Below are 19968 nucleotides of genomic sequence, written 5' to 3'. Positions count from 1 at the left end.
TTTTTTGTTTTGTTTTAGTGGATATCAAATGAAGAGGGCTCGACACCATAAGTTGCATTATCTTAATTTTCGTCAATAACCTCAGGGAAATTCATATAATACATCAATCCTTTTTTCGTCATGGACTAATATTTTCTAGAGTTTCGGGGTTTTGACGTAAAGCGTTATGTAAGTGTATATAAGTATAATTAGTAGAGTTATCAGAGAGAAGTTAGGTCAAATCAAAGAGTAAAATATCATCTCTAATCCTCAAATGTTTAACATTATGCTATATCTAATACGTGTAACTCTTTTCAAACCACATATGTAATTAATGGAGCTTGCCGTTAGTCTTTATACAACAATTTTGTATAAGTAGTAGAGGATGACATAGACTGTCTTATTGGCAGTGTAAAGTTACATCTATTCATGTTCTATGAGTACTAGAGAGTCAATGTAATTACTATCTACAATTATATTTGATCATGGATTCAATGACGATGAAGAGAACCATTTGTCAAATAATGGGACAGGGATAATTGTAAAATGTAACTCGTACCAAATTTTGGCCGAAGATGTCAAAGACAAATGTGCGGTGTCAGTATAATTTGTATTGTTTGAATAGATCGATGATATAAAGCTCATACCCTCAATATGTATGCTAGGTTTGAGGGACATACACTAGAAAGGGAGATTGGTTAACTTAAAACCCGTTTCTTTTATTGAATAAATGAATTAGGGAATATTCTGTTTGATTTGTCTACCAGTTCAAGAGACTTGATTGTATAAGTACTGTACAATGATATAACACCTTTTAATTACTTGACATTGGGTTCGAAAGCTTTTACTTCAGAATACATAGATTAAGATCCCCCCCCCCCTCCCCCCCCCTCTCTCTCTCTCTCTCTCTCTCTCTCTCTCTCTCTCTCTCTCTCTCTCTCAACTTGAGTAAAAATCTCAGTTTGGACAATTTGGAGGTCATCCTATAATTTTATCGATAGATGAAGGTAAAAGCTTTCGCGCCAAGTATATCAAAAAGTTTCTCGTCATTGCACGACAATAAAGGCTTCTGATATTTTTGTATACAAACATTTACTATGAAAAACAAATCTAGAGCATTGCGTACATCCTTAAAGGCTGGTAAATCATTATACGTTAGTTTTAAATGAAAAATATGATAGTAGTATGCAAGTACAGTTAACGAATACAAAGCAGTGTGACAGACAGCAAATGTATAATCAAAGCCGCTCAAAAGCAGATGATAATATTATATTACAAAGTAATAATGATAATATAATAATATGTGCATTGCTAAAGAGTGAAGGGGAAAAATCAGAAATGACCTTTCATATTACAGACGGGGGAATTGTAAACATTCTTAAGATAGAGAACTGGAAATTTGCCTCAACTAAACAGTTACATGTATATATTTTTAAAATACGTAATCTGATGTTAATCAATGCGAGCTCATACGTTTTGGTGTTACATTTACTACCCAAGGGGATAGTTTTAAATTGGTTAGATTTTGAGGTGAATGCTGAGTGCCTTATTTGTTTAAACACTTGTTGAATGTTAGGGGGGAAAAATCCAACGAAATATGACACTTTTCCCACGTTCAACGGTCACTTCCGAATGAGTTAATTTAAAACAGAAAATTCAAAAGGTTAACAGAAACGTGATATGAAATAAAATGCTAATGTACATTAACTAAACAAATTACCATGTTATTCAAAAACTGCACAACTTATGTAATTATTTTCAAACATTATAATCTTCACCTAACACAAAACAGGCCATCTAAATATAAATTGAATCCCTCTTATAGCACACAATGATTGCCGGTTGTTTAACCACTTAACTGCCGTACTCTGGAAAGATACAGATTTTAAAATTTGCCCAGAAAATTCGTCCTTCAAATATCGATGACTTAAATGACCCCCATCTTGGTAAAAACTCTCAAACCTGGGACCTCGCGAGGTTCGCGAGATTTGAAATTTTTTGCCACATATCGGTCATCGATATTTGAAGGACAAGTTTTCTGGCCAATTTTTTAAATACTGTCTTTCTATAGTACGGCAGTTAATTGGTTAAATTATTTAATTGGTTTTAGAATTAAACGATTCGAATCCGCAACCTTCCCTCCCCTCCTCCTTACGAAAATTAAGAAGGACGTCGTTCCATGATATTCCAATCAGTCGTCACATGTAGGCCTATAATATAATTTATATTATATATTTATTTGTCTTTATTCTCGGCTTTCATGTGATTAACTAACATTCTTGTTGACATCATCTGGAAACTTTTTAAAGTGTTCTGCTTTACAGTTATAGTTTGTGTACCCATATCCTATCATATATATTTGTATCAATTTCCCAACCTTCTAACATATAATTAATTACATTATATTTAAGCTGAAATATGAAATAGTGGTAAGAACAACTGGAGCGGAAGATAGACATATTTCATCAATGATTCGAATACCGTTACCGACTGCTCCCTTCAACACTTTATATAAAGATACCTAATGCAAGTCCCTTTTTAAAAATGACTTAAATTTCATAAAGACTGTATCCCAAAGCATGGCTCCGTTCATTTATATTAATGGCCGAGCTCTTGTGTGTATGGTATATCATTACGATCAAAAGAATTAATAATAGCCAAATGTATAAACTAAGTAAGAAATTAAAACCAACATTATTTTATCTACTTAAATCAAATCTTAATACAAAATACAATAGGATCCAAAATAATATTTTAAAAAATAAACAGGTAAATAATGTAGCTCCTAGATATAATTAGTAAATAAGAAAACAAAAGCTAGAGGGTGAAAGCATAGGGAAAATGAACAACATGAAAGGGGATATTGAAGGTGGAGATTGGTCGGGGGAGGACTTTGAATGGATTAATTGATATTATTATCGTTAGTGTCAAATCATAGAGTAGAGGTTAGGGGAGGGGCGTTGCTGGGGAAAGTTCATGCATAGATTACATATGAGTTTTCTTTTGTGTAAATAGGTCGAGATTCTAGGACTAAGCAGTATCAAAGCTTGTGTTATTTGAGAAGCTAAGTAAAATTGTATCAATCATTCTTTATTGTAGTTTATGTCTATAAATTTAAACGATTGAAAAAGATCGGTAAAATGACAAGATATAATAAGAAGAAAAGAGCTTTAAAAAGATTTTGCATTTTTTTAGAAATGAAGTAATCAAAAATGGTTTTCAAAATAAGAAAATCATAAAATCAAATGGTTTGCACTAATAAAGCATAATGCATTCATGAAACGTATTAGATGTCCATTTTAAATGAAATGAGGTTCTGACGAAATGTGTGCAAGTGATCGTGTGAACGTGTGCCTGTATATGTCACAGAGAGAGAGAGAGAGAGAGAGAGAGAGAGAGAGAGAGAGAGAGAGAGAGAGAGAGAGAGAGAGAGAGAGAGAGAGAGAGAGAGTTTATAACTAATAATTATTAAATTATGACTAATACAGCCCTGAATTAGAAAGTTTGATCAAGTGACAAAATGAAAGTGTTTGATTAGATGCGATATGGTGACAGACTCACCTTCCGCCACTCGTGGGCTACTCTGGTCATTGGGTTCTCCATCACCTCTCTTTCCCTCACCTACCACCTCCTCCTCCTCTTCCTTTTTTGTCTCTCCTTTTACAATATCAACTCGAGTCGTTTCCAAGTGACCAATACTGCTAGCATCGCCCATTGACATTGATGAACTCAAAATGGTAGTCGCAGTTGCAGTGGTGGTGGAGCTATGAAAAGAATAGTCGCCTGATTGTTTTTCCTCTCTCAATTCCGAACTGCAAATTCTAGTTGTCGAAAACTCCTCTTTTATGAGATTATTTTTTTTTGTCGAAATGGATTGTGTTTTTTCTTCTTCGAAATATGAATGTCCCTCACCCTTCTCCTCAAGTTCTTTAACACTGCTCATTGATAAATCTTTTTCGAAATGAGCTTGAGGAGGGAATGCGTCAGTTTCAGGCGCTTTTTCCTGGTCGTCAGAGTCCATATCGAGTTTAAACCTAGCCTCATCTTCATAATTTCGACTTTTATCCAGTTCTTTTGTTTTATCCCCACCCATTTCTTTGAGGTACGCGTGAAAAAGCTGGCTTCGGTCTTGGTCCTCCTCCTCATCCTCGTCATCTCCGGGAATGTCCGGGCAGTTTGGATCGCGTGGGGAGTCGGAACTATCGATGTGTTGTCCTTCTGAGCTGAATCCGGACATCGTGTTGTTATCACCGCCACTGGCTGAGAATCGGTCGAGCCCGATCATGATAGCGGCGTCGCTGGAAGCGGTGGACTGTCGGTCAAGGTCGAACATAGCCTGCTCCAAGTCTTGTTCCCATTGCATCTGACCATCAGCTGGAAAAAAAGGACAAGTGGATAGAACATGAATAAATATAATTCTTTAGTATGCATGTCACATAGTATGATCAACCCTCCCGGAGAGGGACTTATATTCACCCAAATGCATATCAACCTCTTCCAGTATCAGCGTTGTGACTCGAGATAAATTGATGCGACTTTAAGCAACAATGAAAATACGAATTGTACCATTTGTACCAATAGCTATCTAATGTTCATCCATTGCTCCCTCAACTGAGTCACTTTACAGGAACACATCCAGTCGATTTTATTAGGGATAAAGTGTATCAACGGTTCGATTACTCCTGGTCAATACTTGTATCTCTCTTCATTACTACAATGCCATACCTAACTTGTATGAATAGGTACCGAGTTCCCTACGGTAGTGATGGGTACTGCAGAAAATGCGCCTTCAAGTGAAAGGTCGTGTATACTGTGGTGTTTACGACATCTGGTCGATACGACATCAGATCGTAAAGACAATTGAGAACGACTTACTTAAAACATTGGTAATGTATAGAATAATATATCAGGATAAATGCAAACAACACAACGATATAAAAAGTCATAAACCCTAGCAGTAAAACCAAAAACTAGAGGTGCCTAAATGAGCCAATAAGATGGAGAGAAAGATAAAGTGAGTAAATGTAACTCATATATAAAGGAACAACACAAAATAATCGACGTTTCGGCCTTTGGCCTTTTGAAGTAAACACGAAATATGTTATATAACATTTCGTGTTTACTTGAAGAAGGCCAAAGGCCGAAACGTCATTTGTTTTGTGTTGTTCCATTATATATGAGTCACATTTACTCACTTCATCTTTCTCTCCATAAAATCTGGCTCAGCGGAAATCTGGTGTAACAGGAACCAGTCCCATTAATATGAGCACTATCAAGTTTTGTCTAATTAGGATGTTTGGTTCACAAGCATAGGGAGTAAGGTATCGCTTCCGGGTTGAATCCTTGCACTTATTAAACGTATTCTTTCTGATCCTTTTGTCCACCAAGCTAGGGTAGCCAGTACTATTAGATAATATGAAATATATTTTGTGATAAACTAGCGTCTTATCCATACGCCAATGAGCATGGGGTGTTGTCCGTATTATACTACATGATTCTGAAGGACTGCTTTTTTTAAACCACCAATTTAATAGCCACTCACCTGTTTCCTGTCCCGGAGACTGCAGCCCCTCATCAACATTGCCCAGCACACGATTCAAGGTGTCCTGATCCTGTGATGCAATCAAAGTATAGTCAGACGGGGAAGGGGGTCTGTCTGGATCCGCCTCGTCACAACTCATCTTTCTATCTTCCTCTTCCTCCTCATCACCTACTGCAGCCTCGTCATACTCATCATCGTCAATAAAACGTTCCTCCTCCTCCTCATCGTCTTCTTCGTCGTCATCTCCTTGAAGACTATCCTTCTCCATATCAGAGTCACGTTGTACTCGTAACAAATCTTGCGATTTCACGTCCAATCTTTCCCCAAATTTTTCCGGTGTTGTTCTATCTGTAAGACCTAGTGCTATCTGAAGTTGTTCCGGGTCCTGTGACGCCACCAATGTAAACTCAGAAGGCGAGGGAGGACGATCCAATTGCCGGACACTGATAGGCTCTTCGTCGTTGGAGGACGAAATGTCTTCATCGGTTGGTCTGTGACTTGACGATAACGTCTGAGCGATGTAGATTTGCTGGGATATATCTGTGGCAATCCGTCCTTCTGACTCGCTTTCATCTTCGGCATCGGCTTGTTCATACTCAGAACCAGTCATTGTGTACTCTGACCCGGTCATAGTCTCACTGTGTGCTGTGTAGTCACTTTGTGCTGTGTAATCTGAGCTACTCATAACCTCGCTAGGAGCTGTGTAGAAAGAACTGGAACCAGTAGTACTTCGGGCCATTTCGTATTCGCTCTGAGATGCGGTCGTGTACTCAGAACCTGAGATACTGGAAGCCATGAACGTACTGCCCACTGGTGGAGGGTAACCATTAACGTCTGTCTCTTTCTCTACAATTCCTTTATCCTCCTCTTTATCCTCGAGGTCGGCTTTTCCGTTGGGGAAATATTCCTGGATGTAAGACTCTTGATGTGTTTCGGAAGTAGAGTCTGACTCGTCCACTCGAGGTAGTGTCCTTGACATTGACTGCTTTCTTGCTTCTATCTCACTCATTTCCTCTTCCAAATCACTGGGTGAGCTTGATCGGTCATGAACCTCTGTGGACGATGTTGGATATAGTGGAGAGCGAGGAGGCTGTAAAGCCATGTTGATACCGTCTACTGGACCCTTTAGTTGGTCAAACTGTCCTCGAAGCAGATTTTGATCATTGTATGCATTACTTCCCCCTGGAGGAGGTCTGGCCACGTAAGGAAAGAACTGATTAAGCGAGCCATGGGTAGGTTGAGAGGCATCCCTCCTCTCTTTATCTTGGTCATCTGGCGTAACTGACTCTCTAATCAATTCTATGAATCTTTCTTGTCTATCAATAAATACGTTAAATTCTCCCATTTCACCATCATCCTCCAATTCAATCCGTTTAACCCCCTCTTGCACTAATGCATCCTGAGGTTTTTCAGCTGATGACATTATTTCTGACACTTCGCCTTTTCCCATTTTTGGAGATTCTTGTAGACTTTCAACTTCCATCACCGTGAAAGTTTCAACTCTATCCGTGGCTTTTAAGTCTTCCTCCACTTCCTCCTCCAATTTAGTCACACTCTTCTCCAACTCATTAGAAACAATTTCCTCCCTCTCCGTTGTAGTAAATTCCTCCAATCTGTCAATAGATCTCTCCATAATATCATCTACTTTTCCTTCAAAATCCTCTGATCCACCCTCCATTTCTTTATGATGCTCCTCCTCATACTGGTCACTCTCTAAGTCGTCCTCGGACAAAACCTCCCCTTTTCCCAACTCTTCTAATTCCTGCATTTCTGCCATTACAGCTGAAATTTGTTGAGGTTTCTCTTCTTTCCTCTGGTTCATTATGTCTTTCTCTTTCTCCTCTTCCCCTATCCTCATTGTCGCTTCAATTCCTGAGCTGAGAGCCTCTTCGACAATTTCTTTACTTAACTGTATCTCATATTCTCTTATCTCAGTCTGAGTAATCAAAACTTCCATTCTCTCTTCAACCCTCTCTGTCATTATCGGTTTCTCTGCGTAAGCCATCTGTTCGCTTAACGGCGACGACTCATCTTGCATTCGCCTTAATTGTTCCTCTTCCTCTTGTTCTTCTTCTGGGACTTCTTTCAAAGAAGGCTCAGTCCTCATTGAGTAACTCTCTTCCTCAGTAGAGCTGGAATATTTGGTCAAATCAGATTCACGCTGCTCGTCAGTTATGGGATCAGCTTCTAATTCTTCCACATCTTTTATGTCTAAATGTTCCTCTGATTTATCATCAAAAAAGTCCTGACTTTTATTGATATCACTGTCATAGGATTGCTCTGTTATTCTGTCCAGGGACACATCAGTCACCATTTGATTGGTTGCAGATAATTTGTCCACAACAATATCCTCATCGTCATCCTCTACAACTTCATCGCCATCTTCATCTTCAGCAGCATCTTCCATTGAAGTCTGTGCCATGAGAGCCAGTGTCAATTGGTCTTGTTCATACATCTCTTTTTCGAAATCACCGTCATCATCTACAACTCCCTCCTCCTCTTCTCCTACCATCTCATTATTATCACGATCATCACCATCATAATCAACAGCGACAGCTTTACCATCATCCGATACAGCATCTTCAAAATCATCATCCGGAGATGGTGTCTGCTTTTTCTCATCAATCTCTTCTCTGGCATCAACCAGGTCATCCATTTCATCTGATGAAACAATTGGGCTTTTGTCATAAGCCTTGGCTGTCTCATCCAATTTTGACGGGTCCTCTTTATTAACCTCATCTGCCATAACATGTTCATACTTTTCACAAAGTTCTTCCACAGCCTCTTCAAAAGATGACTTAACAATCGTAGTAATTTCAACCACGGAATGACCAGATTCAAACTGAGATATTTCTGATCTGTCTTCAATCTTCTCTACAAAAACAGCAGCTTTCATTTCAGGATCCAATCCTGTCTCATCAGTAAAACCACTGACAAAACTCTTGTCATCCTCAACAACTAAATGGATCGAGTCATCCACTATATCCTCCGCTCTCTCTTCAGGAATGTCGGCTTGAGTCACCACATCAAATTCATCTACGACATCTTCTTCAACTTCCTCTATTTCAATGGAACCCATTCGAGTTTCAATTAAGACCTTATGGGAAGAAATCTTCTGAATTGCCTCACCACTACTACTCAGCCAACTGACAACACCTGCAGCACCTGACTCTCCAGGTTCTTCGTCATACTCTCTGTCCATCATTTCTTTGTCCTCGTTTCGAGCAGCGTCCTCCTCCTCCTCCTCCTCTTCTTTCATTGACGCTAAATTGTCATAATGTTTGATATCAAGGTCGTCTGACATGTCTGAATATTCCACCTGGCCTTCAGATGATATTTCTTTATCAATACTCTCTACTCTTGGTACGGAAGACATTGGAATATCGGCATGGGATGGTGGAGGCGCTGATGCCTTAGGCATTTCTTCCATAATTTCCCGCTCCTCTTCGATTTCACCTTCGTCATCATCTGGTAGTGTCACGCTTTCTGTGTGGACTGGCTTCATGTGAACAACTTTGAACTCATCTGTCACCACTTGGTCTACCTCATCTTCCGGCAGGACTACACTTTCTGCTAATACTGGTTTCACATGAATGGCCTTGAATTCATCTGTAACCACTTGGTCTACCTCATCATCCGGCAGGGCTACACTTTCTGCTAATACTGGTTCCACATGATCGGCCTTGAACTCATCTGTAACCACTTGGTCAGCCTCATCATCTGGCAAAGCCTCACTCTCTGCAAGGACTGGCTTCACATGAACGGCCTTGAACTCATCTGTAACCGTTTGGTCTGCCTCGTCATCTGGCAGGGCTACACTCCCTGTTTGGACTGGCTTTACATGAACGGCCTTATATTCATCTGTGATCACTTTGTCTGCATCTTCATCAGGAAGAGTACAAACAGCCGACTCCGTCTGTCCAGTCTCAGATGGCATTATTGGTTCTTCCACCAACCCACTTTCCACGCCCCTGTACTCCTCAGCTTGGAGCATTTCGTCCCTATACAAATCCTCATCAGAAACTGATGCCTGAACTATGGATGATTGAACACATTCTACAGTCTCTTCCACAGTTTCTCTTGTCACGCTTTTATCAGCCTCATCATCAACATTTGTATTGCTGACCACCTCGACCATTTTCCGTGGTTTATCTTCTTCCTCAAATATTTCTGTAGCCCGGGATCCCGGTACCTCTGAATCCTGACTTTGCATTGACTCCACCAACTCACTTTTTATTTCTGACACATCCTGTGTCGTTTCGCTGTTGTCTTCGGAGAGGTCTGTCTTTACCATTTCGTGGACGACTTTCTCGTGATGATAATAATACTCCTCCCTAACCTCTGTCTTTTCTACCTTTACAGACGTAACTCTCTCCTCCTTTCTCGTCGTCTCTGTTGTTTCAGTCTTGGTATACTCCTTTAACTCCTCGTCTAAGACTTCTTTTTCCATCTCATTCTCTATCATTTCTTTCTCCCCTTCTAGCCCTTGAGATTTCAGTTCAAATTTTCGCTCCATCTTTGAGACAACCTCCTCAATATTTTCTACCTGCTCTCTAACTAACTCATTCGTTGCTGGGTCAATCAGAGTGATGTATTTAGAGTCAGTCAATGGGGACTGGTCTTCAAGAGACCTTTTGGTTTGACCAATACTTTCCTCAACTTTATCCATTTCCTCTGCATGAAACTTTGTCTCTTGGAATACGTCATGTTTTCCTGCTGCAGACGCTTCTGGAATTTCATCCATTTTCTTCAACCATTCACCATCATGATGATCATGACAATCAGATTCTTTGCCAGGTTCATGCCTCATCTCTAAAAAAGATTCTGGGTCTGTTTTTTCTTCTTGTAAATGTTCATAATCTGCGACAACTCCACTCAAAACTTTGTCTTCTCCTTTCACAACTTCCGGGACTGTCTTGGCCTCAACTTCCAACTCTGGTCCAGATTTTATATCCTCTTCTGACAACTCTTGTTTAAAACTCTTGAGAAGCTGAGCCGTTTCCTGCCTCTCTCTCAAAAGCTCTTCATGTTGGTCGAGACTATGAAGTCGATCGTAATTGTTTCCGGGCGATGCTAGCAGTTTTTTATCTTCATTGTCAGATTCCGCAATGTTTTCAATCTTCTTATCGTCACCACCTTCACCACCACGATCACCAATACCACTTTCACCACCACCCCCATGATCGTCACTAATGACTTTGTGTGTGAATTTCGACGCTGTAGAGGCACCCAGACACACGGCACAGGCAAATCCAAAAGAAAGCATTAAGAGAGAGAAGAGACATAAGATGGCCACGGAATTAGTCGAGGGGACATAGATTGGGGCTGGGAAACGTTTGGGCTGGGTGATACATAGAAAACAGATTAACAAAATAAGATAGAAAATCAAAATCTATATTGATGTCTGAATCAAAATATTAACCGGATCATCGCAACTCCATTAATGATCAAGTGTTACTTCACCTAATCAGAATATTAATTAATGATAGCAAAACAATTGCTGCCAATGAGACGTTGCGATTATCCGGCATCGGTTATAACAAAAAAGCAGATCGAATAAATAAATTATAAACGTAAATAATTAAAAGTCCACAAGAAACTAAAATACTTTGAAACTTCAATCAAGTCCTAAATAAAGACATTTGTCAACACTACTGTATACACAAAGTATGCTCTTTTATAAAGCACCCTTTCAAATAAAGATTAGACAGCACAAAGAATGCAAAGTAAAATACATATTTACAGTATAAAGAATGCAAAGTAAAATAAATATTTTTAAAGTAGTAAACGGAGAGAGAGAAAATAATACGAGAGGATTATCAAATATAATGTAAATATCACTTGGATTGGAATACGTCGAAGTCTATTGATGTTTATGGTTTCATTCATATATTCTTTTTATTAGATAGGAATTTAGTTGCATTTTCAAAATGACACAAAATCCCTTAATCTTTGATGCCATTGCACCCAGTGCATTTTATAATTAGAATAGACTGGTCTACGCTCGTTGAAACTAAAACTGCCGAAAACATTCATGTCTTTAAGAATTAATAACTTTGGATACGTAGCGGATATCTATATGTTGTTTTAATGTTTTCTCTCCTTTTCTTCTCTTACTTATTAGGCCAATACCAGGGATAATAATAATAATAATAATAATAATAATAATAATAATAATAATAATAATAATAATAATAATAATAATAATAATAATAATAATAATAATAATCCGTTTTATTAGACCAATACCCAAAAAAATCCGAATATAGAGTGATGAAAAAACGTATTTTGAAACATATGAACAAATTACCAAGAGAAAATGCAATGCAACTTAACATATAAAGAGTAACATGAAGGCATGTTGTCATCGTAACAACAAATACGATGATAACATGAAAACACATAACGACGGAATGGAGACATTACCTTTGGTCATAGCGGCAGGTTTTGGAAGAAAGGGGTATCATGCATAATGAAAACAACGACGATGACGACGACGAGGACGATGACTACGACGATGACGAGGACACTGAGAAGATGTGGACTATAAGTCAAAGGACGACGACAATAGGGCACCGCCTGCATTGCTAGCTGAAATGGCTCACAGGCTGGCGGTGGCTTGAATTGCAGGCGAAATTTTAGCTATAGCTACATAAAGCATGGTGGACATCAAGTCAATACATTATATAATCAGGTGGAAATTATTAGAGAAAAAAAAAAAAAGACGCACACTTGAACATAAAAAAAAAGATAAACGAAGATAAATTCTATACAGAACAGTAAGAAACATGTCTGTGAATGAAGGACTTTATCCAAACAAAATAAGAAAAATAGTAAGTGTAAACATTAAATTCAATAATTTAAAAAAGTGGATATCAATTAATTCTGAGTTTTCTTTTTGTATCAATAAAGCCGATTGCAATTTTTTTTTAAATTGAGCCAATTCACAGAATATAAAATTGTTTCTCATTGGATATGATTTACCTCTAGATTAAATGCAATGCAACTGGTAAAAGGAAGACAATAGATTGGATGATTTTGTTCTCCCTCTTTCACTCTTATTTCTCTGACCTTAAGTGAAGTCGATGTTTTACTTAGAATTCTTAAATAAGATTTGATGTAGAAAACATGAATTGAAATTAGATATTTAAAAAAGATGATGACAAGCATGATGAGGAACACATTGAAAGGAAACAAAATAATTGATAAAAATAATAGGGGAGGAGTGGCCGTTTTGTAGCATTGTGAAGCGCATTGAGAATGATGAAAACCTGAGAAAATTATTTTTTAATAATTTTGATTATGTACTCTTGTGGAGACAAATGGTTAGTGAATAGATAGACAGATAGATAGATAAATAGATGGATAGATAGATATATCTAGTGTGATAGACAGATTATGGATAGGTAGAAATATAGACAACCAAAGCAAAGAAAAATAGGGAGAGAGAGGATTTTATATATATATATATATATATATATATATATATATATATATATATATATATATATATATATATATATATATATATATATAGAGAGAGAGAGAGAGAGAGAGAGAGAGAGAGAGGGGTGGTGGGGGAGGCGTAACAAATAAGAAAGAAACCCAGCGACGTCACCCAGTGAAGTGAACCCGCAGCTACCTGGAAATAGCATAATGTGTGCATGGCGTGACCATAGGGTTCTACAATGCAGTTACCAGTCTGAATTCATACAGTCTCTAAAACAATGAAATTATGTGAAAAACCAACAGGAAAAACAATAATAACTATATCCACTACTACAGATCATCTAACACCAAGAGGGACAAAAATAACCAAAGCAGCCTTCTTGAGAAATTAGAGAAAAAAAAAAAAAATTTTTAAATAACCCAACCCCCTCCGCCCCCCAAAGAACCTACCAAAAAAAAACCCCAACAACCCCCCCCCCACCCCGCCCCCCCAAAAAAACAAAAAAAAAAACACCCCAAAAAAAACAAAAAAAAAAAATAAAAGAACCTACCAAAAAAATAGACCCAAACAATATTTTTTAAAACAAAAAATAAAAACAAACAAAGGACCCCCCGAAAAAACAAAATCAAAATGTCTAATTTACGACGTTTTGTTGTGTTTATTTTCATCTGATTTGCTTTTCGCCTCTTTCATTTTTCTTGAATTATTCACCTAGTATTTGATCTTTTTTTTTTCTCTCTTGTTTTAATTTTGTTTACTTTTTATTTCAAGGCAATAAAAAAGTTAACGATTCCATAAGCGTAAGTACAGCAATACTTATATTAAACATGGCGTCTTTCACTGATTACCAGTAAAATGATTAAGAAAGTGTAGCTTAAATAATAGAGCAAAAGACACCGTCTATCATTGTCATTATCTAAGGCTGTAAGTCGACTCGTTGTAAATTTGACTAATATGAAAGAATAAATTACTGCAACAATATATAAATTAGATTTATTAAGATTTATGGGAAAACCGATATATCGTATCATAATTTACTTTCTGATGAAAACCAAAATACAAATACGAAATTTATTTTGGACTTCATAAAAGCATAAAACGCTATTTATATTTATTTAGGAGAAATTCTTCAGACAATATCTAAATATTAGATAAGGCAAATCTTAAGACAGCGACCAGCGAAAATGGGAAGTGGGGAGGGAATGACAAAAAAGAGCTGAAGCAAACACAAAGTACACCTCGACATCAAATTGACAGTATGGTACATATTGGATTAGAGCAACTACTTACTAGAAAACACACTTGAGCATTTTAGTGTTTGAAATTTCGGATACACTTGTTAAATCAAATCAGCGCAAATCATAAACATAGGAAAGCTGTACTAAATTGTTGCGATTCAGCCGAATTATGGTCATCTGAGTTTCGACCTCAACGCTAGCATGTCTACCAGTGTGTTGTTTCATCTTAATAATTGGCATCTTTTTGACGTTCTAGTTCTACTCAATATGTACCAAACCGAAAACTCTAAACATCAAGCAATAAAGATGAAATCACGACGTAAAACCCATGACGCAGACGTATAACGTTTCCTCGCGGTTTTTGAATGACCAGAAACTCGATTAATGAGACAATCACTTGAAAAGATGGTGTGCAGCAATTCAATGTACTCGAACAAGAACGATTTCAAGTGCTATTGTTAACCCTTCACATATGTAGTTCGACGTTACTCTAAACTAATTAATTCCAACGTTTTCACAAAAACAGTCATAGCAATCCGACGAATCCGAGACGGGTTGCTGTCGTTTTCTATCTAGTAGTGGGAACGGTTAGGTGTGCAATTCATCTGTAATTTGACTTGGCTCGAAACTGACTTAATAAGCTGAAGTCTTAGTAATGGGAGGAAGCTGAGTCGCGCAATGTAATTTGTTATCTTGGTGAAAAGGGTCCTGCAGAGATTACCAGGTAAATAAAGTAAAGGCATAGATGTGACCATTTGTCTCAAGACAAGATGTGTCTTAGGTCGAGGTGAAGCTGAATTTTTGTCCTAATTTTGTCCTAAAAAAACATTTTAACCTAAAAATAGTGGATATTATTGGGATTTTGTCTATCAATCAATTGAAACTCTTAAGTGTATAAAATTGGACTATTCAAACTAATGTTGATTGGGAAAATTGTACTACGAATCTTGACCATGACAATTATTTGTTTGTTAGATATTCAATCATTTAAAACAAAAAATGCGATATGTACCGAAACTTGATAAATTAACAACGAATGCTGTTTACATAACGTTGGAAAATGTTATCTATGCTTGAAAGTTCAACAGAGCATTATCTTTTTTTTTAAAAAAAAACCCTATTCGCTCTTAAACGATACAATACGAGTATGACTTAAAGAAATTCAGTCACGCAGATAAAGGTTCGTTCTCAAACAATTCATAGCAGATTGCTGGAATACGATTTTCACTCGGGACTTAAAACGTTTTCAGTCGTAAATCTTAGGTTTTAGGTCGTGATCGCAAACGTGATACAAAAACAAACTAAGACATTAAAAGACATTTTTTGAATGATTCTTCAAGTACCTTCGTCATGAGACGGGAGGCTGGCCACCTCTCCATCTTTGTAGGAATGGCACGAGAGTGGAAGGGTGGATGGGAAGAATGAATTATTGATTAGTTAGGTGAATGAGTCATGCAAGCATGGCTGTCAATACCATTATCATAGAACATATCATCATCATCATCATCATCATCATCATCATCATCATCATCATCAAAATCATACATGATAAACTAGTCATCAAATGACGAGATGACAAAGAGGACGATGAAGAGCATGCGGAGGAGCAGGATTAAGAAAAGGAGGAGAAGGAAGAGGAGGAGGCGGAGGAGGATTAAGAAGTGGAGGAAGAAAAGGAGAAGAGTAAGGAGGAGAAAGACAAGATGGAGGAAGAGGAAGAAGAGTAAGTGGAGGAGGATGAGTAGGAGAAGTGGACCTGCGTATCACCAGGCGATAATAAAGCCTTAAAAATATCTCGAAAGTGTACACAAATCCGACAGAATGTAATTAGTTCATTAGTTATAGGTAATCAATTAACATGGCGGTGTCTATCCACCCGGTAACCTGTGGATTAATGGGAGACAAATTATATAATAATCATCATCATTATCATAATCTGAAATCAAGCTCTGTTGATTAGGGTTAGGTGCATTGACCAGGTGCTCAACCTCTAACCAGGTGTGGGATATGGGCGATAAGTAAATTGGTAAATAAAACATGTAAGTTGATGGTGTATACGAATGGCCATGATAATGTTATGATTCAAGTTTACCTAGGAATTGAAAAATAAATTCACGTAAAAGTCTTCCAGTTAAATAATACAAAAAAACTCAATATTTGCGGTGGGAGGAATAGTAAGATAGAATTAAGACCAAAAAAATAATAAATAAATAAATAAAATAAGAGGAAAACATTTTGTAATTTTTAAAAATCATACATTATCTTAAAATCAAATTATAACATTAAAAAAAAGGTTTGTTGGGTTGTGAATTTTAACTGTCAATTTCAATATAAAAGGAAATCACAATTCATACAAATCTAAATTTAAAGTCTAATTTGATTTATATCAATCAGTAAATAGATATATAGATAGATAAATAAATAAACAAACAAATAAATAAATAAATCCAGAGTATAATGATGCACATCGGGAAAGTGTAATATGGGAATCACATTACAATAAATCACATATCTATCTCATTTAAAAAAAAAATTGGATACGTGCAATATTAAAGTCAATACGTAAATATTTAATGAAATGTGAGTGAAAAAAAGGGGGAAAACCAAAACAAACATAGGAATAAACTAAAAATAATAAAAGGTGTAGAAAACATTATAAACTCTTGAAAATCTTGATCTGAAAAAAAATTCCATGCAGAATGAAACAATGTCTCAAGATATCATGAAATAATGAATGGCGATAATTCAAATCATGTCAAAGATTGTTAAATTTGACTTGAAGACTTTCGGAACATGTACGTAATACAAAAGTCATAAATGAGCGAGTTTATAAAGTTGCAAATCATTCCTCTCTCTATGCGAGAGGCAGATGAGAGAGAGAGAGAGAGAGAGAGAGAGAGAGAGAGAGAGAGAGAGAGACAAATAGATAGATAGAGTGAGAGTGAGAGAGAGAGAGAGAGAGAGAGAGGGGGGGGGGGGTTGTTAGAAAATTGCTCTTCAATGAGTTTTAAGTCAAATTTACATATTTGCAACTATTAGACTTCACGCTAACTTCCGATTCTAACGATATTCACTTTTCAACACTTCAACAATCATTCCAGCCATTCATCCACCAACCCATTCCACCTATCCACCAATCTACCCACCCACTAACCCATCTATTCATTCATCAAATCAATCCACAAATCACCCTTTCATCACCATCCAAGACTGACCAAAAATAAAAAAAATAAAAAAATAGATAAACATTTTTTTTAAATAAACGAAACAAATCAAAACAAAAGACAACATGAACAAATAAAGAAAATATAAACACAAAGTCTTGATTCCTATGAAGACACAAGAGAAAACAAAGCCTTTACACGCCAGCCAAGGCCAGACGACACATTTAGACATACATTAGATTGTTCAGAAAAAAATGGAATATCGTCAATTAAATACGTTGTAAACGTTGAACAAAATAAAAAATATATTATTATATTCATTTTTCAAAAACATAGTGAAAAAAATAATCATATAACTCAACCCATCCATTAGTAAAATAAATAAACAAATATTAAAAAGCTAAACAAAACAATCGCCCCCCCCCCCCTCTCCACGAAAAATAAAAACAGAAACAAAACAAAACAAAACTGAATTATAACAATAAAATAAAGAATTCAGATTATTAAAAAAAAAGTTAGCACAAATTGGTTTTTATTCATGTCCGCGATAACCTTTTGACGGGAAGTCGAAAAAAAAAGGGGGAAAGGGGGGGGGGGGGGGGGGGCGGTAGTTTAGGGTTGAGTGGGATTGGGTGGTCAATTCGTAGTTTAACTCCCAATTCCCAATCTAAATTAGTGACACGTTTCACAGACCGGTGTTATTGTAACTCATTGTATGTATTATATTCCAAGCGGTAAACACGTTTGTGAACTTAAGAACCAAATAGGATGCTCAGAACATGGACTAGTCTAACAGCATAACCAAAATTTAGTTTAAAAGATTATATATAAATAATTCATTTATAAATTTTAAAGTCTCGACTCCCAAATCTCCCAATCCCTCTTCCCTTCTGAATCTATGTTGTTATAATAATATCGACTAGTCAACTTGATATCAAATTCAAAAGGATCGTAGCTATTAGGTAATGTTCTTGCTCACAATTTCTTTTTTTTTTTTTAAAGAAAGAAAAAAAAAAGAGATGAGAATGATAATCTAAAGTTTTATCATCATTATTTCCGTTATGATTGGCTCTTATGTCAAATTAAATTAATATTTTTTTTTCGCGTTCCATCTTCGTTATATTCCGTTTAAAAGAAAAAAATTAAAACTCAAAAACATGGACCTTGTCAAAGTTAAGATTCTTAAATCTTTACAAATCCAACTATCGATTTATCCCCCATTTATCCACTCTAATGCCAACATTACAGCCCTGATCCCGGAGGGTTTCAGATGTTGAAATACAATAAAAGCGTGGCAAAAGCAATTAAACTTTTAAAACATCACAAACTCCTCCGGGGACTGGCCCACCCCTGACTACTTGGATCAAAACAAAAACGACAATGTTAGAAATTACATTCAAAGGTTATATATTCAACAACTAAATGAAATGTATTGGCGGATTAAAAACAAACAAACAAACAAACAAACAATCAAATAACAGACAGAAAAATAAATAAAAATATAAAAATGGCTCACATAGACGATTTGAATCAAAAGTCTGCTATGTACCAATGAAGGTTGAATTATTTTTAAAAACAAGTCTGGTCGATCGACTGCCAAACACGTATCTCTATCTCTACTAACTGTCGGATTATTTAATGTTGTCAATAGAGACATTTCATTTAGAGTGACTAGAGTGATTATTTTCCTTTATTTATTTTTTCCTTTCTTTCCCTTTTCGGAGGGGACTAGTTCTGAAGAAAAAAAAAAGGACAAATTAAATTATCATTATTACCATTACAGTGGTCGTTGTAGTTTTCGTTGTTGTTGTTATCATTATAAACAATAGTATATGTCGATTGTCAGACTTGTAAATTATAAGTGGGAAGGAACAACAACAACAACAACAACAATAAAAAGATTTTTTTTAAATACCAAGCAATAATAAATCAAAAACGGAAATATGAGATAAAGCTAAGAATCAGGCGGGGAACGAATACATTCATCAGGGATGCGGACCGAATGGAAACAAAACAAGTTGGTTTGTGGGAAGAGATAGATGGCGCAAGCAGGAAAGAAACATTATTCTAACATGATTATAATAAATTAGGAGAGACGAACAACCAAACCAAGAAGGATTTCGAGGGATTCTGATAACTGTCTTTAGCAAAATTGATGGTTCCGAGTCCGCTTGCTGCTCTCGATGGCTAATACAACATGCCACTGCTTATTAAACAATATCTTGACTTCTTAATGAATAATTCCTTACTCCATTTTAATATATATAAAACCGAAGAGAACACGTTGAATGGAGGAGAGTTGTAGTTATATGATATGTTACAGTTGGCAGCTCTCATTGATTTTCTAAACTTAACACCAGTAACCTGGTATAGATTTATCTTTGTCTCCGAAAATATTATGAGATTGCGGTTGGAACCATCAATCGAAACAAACGCGATAAATTATTTTTTTTTAAAGAAAAAGAAAGGCAAATAAATAGATAAATAAATAAATAATAATAATAAAGAAAATAAAAATAAATGATAAATAAATAAATTTAACGTCAGCGGCAAGCTAGGTAGAGAAATATAGCGGGGAAGATGGTAGTAACTAGA

The 19968-nt window shown here is 36.4% G+C and overlaps 1 protein-coding gene across 50 annotated transcripts in view; it reads right to left on the bottom strand.

Annotated features, from left to right (window-relative positions):
• The window catches only part of LOC144972476 (uncharacterized), a 309958-nt gene that overhangs the window by 24396 nt on the left and 265594 nt on the right, over positions 1 to 19968 (bottom strand). For all 50 annotated transcript variants that reach the window (XM_078913731.1, XM_078913721.1, XM_078913724.1 and 47 more), the window contains 3 exons: positions 15553 to 15588; positions 5522 to 10738; positions 3541 to 4353 (listed from right to left, as the gene is read on the bottom strand). In XM_078913731.1, coding sequence (XP_078769857.1) covers positions 3541 to 4353; positions 5522 to 10738; positions 15553 to 15588 — 6066 coding nt within the window. The remainder of the gene's footprint in view (positions 1 to 3540; positions 4354 to 5521; positions 10739 to 15552; positions 15589 to 19968) is intronic.

The sequence above is a fragment of the Berghia stephanieae genome, chromosome 5 (genome assembly GCF_034508935.2).
Source record: "Berghia stephanieae isolate SIO BIC M18660-M18661 chromosome 5, UCSD_Bste_1.3, whole genome shotgun sequence".
Lineage (NCBI taxonomy): Eukaryota > Metazoa > Mollusca > Gastropoda > Nudibranchia > Aeolidiidae > Berghia > Berghia stephanieae.
This window is presented reverse-complemented; position numbering and strand designations above follow the sequence as displayed.